Consider the following 7,801-nt stretch of genomic DNA (forward strand, 5'->3'; position numbering starts at 1 on the left):
GATTGATTATAACACAACCTCAGTCCACATACAATGTTGGGCTCAAGTTTACGTTTGTTATCGTTACCTGTATTGAGCTACAGTGTAAAGCAGGGGTTGGCAACATACGGCCCCAGGGCCGAATGCGGCCCTTGATCCGAAATCATCCGGCCCGCAGGCGGATTTCTTTCCCCGTAATCACCGGGCCCGTCGAGCACCCCACCCCCCCACGAGCACCGAGCCCTGGCTGTACCACAATCTATGCGCAAAGCCCCTTCTGTGAACACCTTTAAGAAAGAACTGGAAAAATCGAAGGTAGACAACAAATGCTGGAGAAACTCAGCGGGTGAGACAATGCAAGGATTGCACATGGCTGCCTCACCCGCTGAGTTTCTCCAGCATTTTTGTCTACCCTCTGTGAACACGTGATTTGATGCCTGCATTCCGGGGCGGGATGGATGGGGTGCGGGATCCATGTGTACACGTGATGGTGTGGCCCGCCATCCGCTCACAAACATGCGTCCCGGCCCCTATGCAGAACAAGGTTGCCCCTACCCCTGGTGTAAAGCTTTGTTTGTCATGCTATACAGTCAAAGAAGATGGTTGTGAACAATTGCAGCAAGATCTGGATCGATTGGCCAGGTGGGCTGAGGAATGGTTGATGGAATGTAATACAGAGATATGCGAGGTGTTCCAATTTGGGACGTCTAACATGGGCTGGACCTACACGGTGAATGGTAGGGCTTTGGGGATCTAGGAGTGCAGGTACATGGTTCCTTGAAGGTTGAGTCACAGGCGGATCGGGTGGTCAAAAAAGCTTTCAGCACGTTGGCCTTCATCAGTCAGAGTATTGAGTTTTGAAGTTGGGAGGTCATGTGGCAGTTGTATAAGACGTTGGTGAGGCTACATTTAAAGTATTGTGTTCAGTTTTGGGCATGATGTGATGGGATATGTGTTGTCAAGTTGGAAAGGGTTCAGAGAAAATTTACCTGGATGTTGCCACGACTCGTTTAACTGAGCTACAGGAAGAGAAAGCTAGGATTCTATTCCCTGGAATGCAAGAGGATGAGGGGGGTGATCTTATAGACGTGTACAACACACAGAGCCTTTTGCCCAGAGCAGGGGAATCGAGAACCAGGGCACATAGGTTTAAGGTGAGGGGGAGGGGTGGGAGGGGATATTTAATAGGGACCCAAGGGGTAACTTTTTCACACACAGGGTGGTGGGTGTATGGAACGAGCTGCCGGAGGAGGTAGTTGAGGCAGGGACTATCCCAACGTTTAAGAAACATTCAGACAGGTACATGGATGGGACAGGTTTAGAGGGAAGACTCAAAATGCTGGAGTAACTCAGCGGGATGGGCAGCATCTCTGGAGGGAAAGAATGGCTGATGTTTCGGGTCGAGACCCTTGGGTTTAGAGGGATATGGGCCAAACGCAGGCAGGTGGGACTAGTGTCGGTGGGACATGTTGGTCGGCGTGGGCAAGATGTTTCCCCGCTGTATGACTGTGACAATAACACGAGAACAACTGGAAGTGGTGATAGATTTGTAGTTTTAGCTTAGATTAATTTATTGCCAGGTATACCATGATACAATGAAAAACTATTACATTGCCTGCTATCCAGTACAATCAAGATTAGTTTAGTTTAGAGATACATTCGGCCCAAAAACGAGGTTGAATAAATTTTATCCAAACGTCTCTCCCAGATGCGATAAATGTTTGTTTCAAAACGCTAATATAACACATTCATTTGTAGGATGTACAAAGTTGAATAAATTTTGGAGTGATATATTTGATATATTTACAAAGATTTTCAAGTCAAGAATAGAACCCAAAACAGAATGGATTATATTTGGAATAATAGGAGAAGATACCAATTTAAATAAAGATCAAAATGTTTTTTTTAATTATGGGTTAATAATTGGAAAGAAATTGATACTTAAATTTTGGAAAAATACAACCACACCAACCGTTAAAATGTGGATTAGGAATATGATGGCATAGCACGCCTTGAAGAAATGAGACTCCGATTAATAGATAAATATGACCAATTCTTAAGGAGTTGGTCTCCTTTCATCCAACTTTTAAGAATCATTGAGGCAGCGGTACACGGATTGCTGATTTCAGTTCATGGAGCGGGAAAATGCTGGAGTACATCTCCGGACAGATTTGAAAAATCTCTTTTAGGGGCCTTCTCTCCTATTTGTACTTTCCACTTTCTCTCTTCCTTGGGTTTATTTTTTATATACAACACTTCACGTTTTTCTACTAATACGATCTATTTTTCCACTTTTCCCTTTCTATTGTTTTTCTTTTTCTTGTCCTGACAACTTCCTTCTTATAACATAAAAGTAGTGAGGTTTGTAGTACATAGCATGGATTACGGTATTACATAGTTGGCACCTAAAATTAGGTTCTACTGTACTGTTTTGTGCTGTATTAACTTCTAATAAAATAAACAAAAATAAAAAATTAAAAAAAAAAGAGATACATTCGGCCCACCGAGTTCTCGTCGACCAGTGATCGCTCCATACACTAACGCTATCCTACACACACTAGGGATCATGTACAATTCATACCAAAGCCAATTAACCTACAAACCTGCACGTCTTTGGAGTGGGGGGGGGAAACCAGAGCACCAGGAGAAAACCCACACGGTCACGGGGAGATGGTACAAACTCCATACAAACAGCACCCAGACTCAGGATTGATCCCGGGATCGCTGGCACTGTGAGGTAGTGACTCTAACCTGAGTTGGGTGATTTATCGGATGGTATTAGATCCTTCTCAGGAAGAGTTTATGTTCATGTCACAGGAGGAGAATTAGGCCATTCGGCCCATCAAGTCTACTCCGCCATTCAACCATGGCTGATCTATCTATCCCTCTCAACCCCATTCTCCTGCCTTCTCCCCATAACCCCCCCGACAAGTTCTTTAGTAACTTGTCAGTTTCTTTGTTGAACTAAATTAAGGCGCATGTTGCAATCAAAAGCGCTTGAACAATTGGAATCAAGAGCAGGGTGGCTGCACGGTGGCGCAGCGGTAGTCGCTGCCTCACAGCGCCAGAGACCCGAATTTGATCCCGACCACGGGTGCTGTCTGTACGGAGTTTGTACGTTCTCCCTGTGATCTGCGTGGTTTTTCTCCGGGATCTTCTGTTTCCTCCCAAACTCCAACGACGTGTAGGTTTGTGGGTTCATTGGCTTTGGTGTCAATGTAAAACTGTCCTGAGCATGTGTAGGATAGCGTTAGTGTGCGGGGATCGCTGGTCGACGTGGACTCGGTGGGGGGGAAGGGCCCTACATCCATGCTGTATCTCTAAACTCAACTAAGCTAAATGCACGTAAAGAGTGGCCGTACTAGACATAGACATAGACAATAGGTGCAGGAGGAAGCCATTCGGCCCTTCAATCCAGCACCACCATTCATTGTGATCATGGCTGATCGTCCCCAATCAATAACTCGTGCCTGCCTTCTCCCCATATCCCTCGACTCCACTAGCCCCCTAGAGCTCTAACTCTCTCTTAGATCAATCCAGTGACTTGGCCTCCACTGCCCTCTGTGGCAGGGAATTCCACAAATTCACAACTCTCTGGGTGAAAAAAAATTTTTCCCACCTCAGTCTTAAATGGCCTCCCCTTTATTCTAAGACTGTGTGGTCCCTGGTTCTGGACTCGCCCAACATTGGGAACATTTTTCCTGCATCTAGCTTGTCCAGTCCTTTAATAATTTTATATGTTTCAATAAGATTCTCCCCCCCTCATCCTTCTAAACTCCAGTGAATACAAGCCTAGTCTTTTCAATCTTTGGCAATACTCTGGCACCAAAGGCCGCGGACCTATGACGGGCGACTAACCTGGGGTTGCAAATCAGACCCGACTCAGAGTCTCGTTCCCCTTTCTTCTCTTGAGGTTGGCCCAACACAAAATAGGTTTTGCAGACGGTGGGAAAGTCCTGCAGTAAACCCAGCAGGCTGTTGTAGTAGGCGATGATCTGCCCACGTAACGAACATTGTGACATTCGCTCATTGATTCTGCAACAAGAAAATCAAAGCAACATCCGTTTGGTCTATGTCCAAGACCTTTATATACCTCAGAAATCCATCCAAAACAACATCTGTTTGGTCCAGTGTAGAAAGAGGCTTCAGATGCTGCTTCATAGCAAAAGGATTTGAGTATAGGAGCAGGGAGGCTCTACTGCAGTTGTACAGGGTCTTGGTGAGACCACACCTGGAGTATTGCGTACAGTTTTGGTCTCCAAATCTGAGGAAGGACATTATTGCCATAGAGGGAGTGCAGAGAAGGTTCACCAGACTGATTCCTGGGATGTCAGGACTGTCTTATGAAGAAAGACTGGATAGACTTGGTTTATACTCTCTAGAATTTAGGAGATTGAGAGGGGATCTTATACAAAAACTTACAAAATTCTTAAGGGGTTGGACAGGCTAGATGCAGGAAGATTGCTCCCGACGTTGGGGAAGTCCAGGACAAGGGGTCACAGCTTAAGGATAAGGGGGAAATCCTTTAAAACCGAGATGAGAAGAACTTTTTTCACACAGAGAGTGGTGAATCTCTGGAACTCTCTGCCACAGAGGGTCGTCGAGGCCAGTTCATTGGCTATATTTAAGAGGGAGTTAGATGTGGCCCTTGTGGCTAAGGGGATCAGAGGGTATGGAGTGAAGGCAGGTACGGGATACTGAGTTGGATGATCAGCCATGATCATATTGAATGGCGGTGCAGGCTCGAAGGGCCGAATGGCCTACTCCTGCACCTAATTTCTATGTTTCTATGTTTACACCAAGGACTTTAAGGCCTTTGCCTTCCATCACAGTGAGGTGGTGCCTGGTAGACTGACTGTGGTGGATGTTAAACTGTGTTAAGTGTGTGTTTTGTTATTTTATGTTATGCCTGCAAGGTTCACAATTTCGTTCAGACTGAAAGGTGAATGGTAGGACACTTTGACTGTGGTGGATGTTACTCAACTGTGGTGTAAGTGTGTGTTTTGTTATTTTAGTCTATGTTATGCCTGCAAGGTTCACAATTTCGTTCAGACTGAAAAGTCTGAATGACAATAAAGGACACTTTGACTTTACTTTGAAGATATGTAGACTCAACGTGCCCGGAGTAACTCAGCGGGTCTGGCAGCATCTGTGGAGAACATGGATAGGTGACGTTTCGCAGAGTGCTGGAGTGGTGGTGAGTGGTCGCCCAAAGGACAATATTCGTACCTTTTTCTGGTCGCCGCTGGATTTTCAACATGTTGAAAATTTTTGGCAACCTGCTGCGACTATGACAGGTGCCGGCAAGTCGCCGTGAAAAAATTGCATATGTGAGATAGGCCCTTTACTGATAGAATCCAAAGTTATGGTGGAAGGACAATATTCGGGCTGGAGGTCTGTCACCAGTGGAGAGTTCTGCAGAAGGTAGACAGAAATGCTGGAGAAACTCAGCTGGTGCGGGAGCATCTATGGAGCGAAGAAAATAGGCAACGTTTCGTGTCGAAACCCTTCTTCAGACTGATGTTTGGGGGGGGGAGGGGGTTATGGGGGGGAGGAGAAAGGAAGAAAGGAAGAGGAGGAGCCAGAGGGCTGAGGGAGAGCTGAGAAGGGGAGGAGACAGCAAGGGCTACCGGAAATTGGAGAAGTGGCAATGTTCATGCCACTAGGGTGCAGACTGCCCAAGCGGAATATGAGGTGCTGCTCCTCCAATTTCCGGTGGTGCTCACTCTGGCCATGGAGGAGACCCAGGATAGAGAGGTCGGAATCGGAATGGGAGGGGGAGTTCTCACAGTTCTGCAGAGATCTGTGCTGGTACCTCTGGTGTTTGTGATATGTATTAATGACTTCGTGAAATATTTCTGTAGTATATAAAGGTCTTGGAAGTCAACATAGACAGATTGGCTTTTAAGTTTGCAGATGACACCAAGGTTGCTGGGACCACAGATGGTGAGGAAGGCTGTCAAAGTACACAGCAGGATATAGATCAGCTACAGGAGTGGGCAGAGAAATGGCAGATGGAGTTTAACCCATTAGGTGATATACTTTGGGAGGTCAAATGTAACAGGAAAATATACAATTAATGGCATGGCACTTATCAGCATTGATGCACGGAGGAATCTTGGGGTCCAAGTCTATAAGTCCCTGACAGTGGCAAAGCTGGTGGGCAAAGTGGTCAAGAAGGCATGTGGTGCTTTCACAGGTCGGGTAACACTATCCTACACACTAGGGACAAATTACAATTCCAAAAGCCTATTTACCTGCAAACCCGCACGATTTTAGTGTGGGAAGAATCCGGAGCACCCGGAGAAAACCCACGCAGTCACGGGGAGAAGGCACAAACTCCGTGCAGACAGCACCCGTAGTCAGGATGGAACCCGGGTCTCTGGCGCTGTGAGGCAGTCCGTCACTCAGACCAGACTCCCCACCATCGACGCCATCTACACTTCCCGCTGCCTCGGGAGAGCAGCCAACATGATCATGTCCCACCCCGGTCATTCCTCCTTCTCCCCGCTGTCACTGACACTGAGGAGAAGTTGCTTTGGAAGCTGAAACGTCTTAAGGCTAGAGTTGCCATCTTTCTATAACATATAACCATATAACAATTTACAGCACGGAAACAGGCCATCTCGACCCTTCTAGTCCGTGCCGAACACGTATTCTCCCCTAGTCCCATACCATATAACCATATAACAATTTCTCACCCCCAAATAAGGGACAAAAGGTCAAAATAAGGGACAAATTCCCGACGGCAATTCGTTAACCGACTCGGCCGTGGCTGGGTGAATGATGGGTTGGGCCCGGGTGCTGGACTGCACACAAAGCCCAGCCGGCGGGCCAGCTGAGGAGGTTTGACCCGGGGGCCGTGTGAGGTCGCGCGCAAAGTCCGCTGCCCCATCCAACTCATGCGTACAGTTTTGGTCTCCGAATCTGAGGAAAGACATTCTTGCCACAGAGGGAGTACAGCGAAGGTTCATCAGACTGATTCCTGGGATGTCACGACTTTCACATGAAGAAAGACTGGATAGACTCGGCTTGTACACGCTAGAATTTAGAAGATTGAGGGGGGATCTTACAGAAACTTACAAAATTCTTAAGGGGTTGGACAGGCTAGATGCAGGAAGATTGTTCCCGATGTTGGGGAAGTCCAGAACAAGGGGTCACACAGTTTAAGGATAAAGGGGAAATCTTTTAGTACTGAGATGAGGAAAACATTTTTCACACAGAGAGTGGTGAATCTCTGGAATTCTCTGCCACAGAAGGTAGCTGAGGCCAGTTCATTGGCTATGTTTAAGAGGGAGTTAGATGTGGCCCTTGTGGCTAAAAGGATCAGGGGGTATGGAGAAACATAAAAACATAGAAATTAGGTGCAGGAGTAGGCCATTCGGCCCTTCGAGCCTGCACCGCCATTCAATATGATCATGGCTGATCATCCAACTCAGTATCCTGTACCTGCCTTCTCTCCATACCCCCTGATCCCTTTAGCCACAAGGGCCACATCTAACTCCCTCTTAAATATAGCCAATGAAATGGCCTCAACTACCCTCTGTGGCAGTGAGTTCCAGAGATTCACCACTCTCTGTGTGAAAAAGGTTCTCCTCATCTCGGTTGTAAAGGATTTCCCCCTTATCCTTAAGCTGTGACCACTTGTCCTGGACTTCCCCAACATCGGGAGCAATCTTCCTGCATCTAGCCTGTCCAACCCCTTAAGAATTTTGTAAGTTTCTATAAGATCCCCACTCAATCTCCTAAATTCTGGAGAGTATAAACCAAGTCTATCCAGTCTTTCTTCATAAGACAGTCCTGACATCCCAGGAATCAGTCT

At 46.7% G+C, this 7,801-nt stretch overlaps 1 protein-coding gene across 1 annotated transcript in view; it reads right to left on the minus strand.

Annotated features, from left to right (window-relative positions):
• The window catches only part of LOC129696854 (coiled-coil domain-containing protein 162-like), a 77,028-nt gene that overhangs the window by 68,564 nt on the left and 663 nt on the right, over window positions 1–7,801 (minus strand). Inside the window, exon 2 of the mRNA XM_055634927.1 lies at window positions 3,838–4,014. Coding sequence (XP_055490902.1) covers window positions 3,838–4,001 — 164 coding nt within the window. The 5' untranslated portion in view covers window positions 4,002–4,014. The remainder of the gene's footprint in view (window positions 1–3,837; window positions 4,015–7,801) is intronic.

The sequence above is a fragment of the Leucoraja erinacea genome, chromosome 5, assembly GCF_028641065.1.
Source record: "Leucoraja erinacea ecotype New England chromosome 5, Leri_hhj_1, whole genome shotgun sequence".
NCBI classification, from domain to species: Eukaryota; Metazoa; Chordata; class Chondrichthyes; order Rajiformes; family Rajidae; genus Leucoraja; species Leucoraja erinaceus.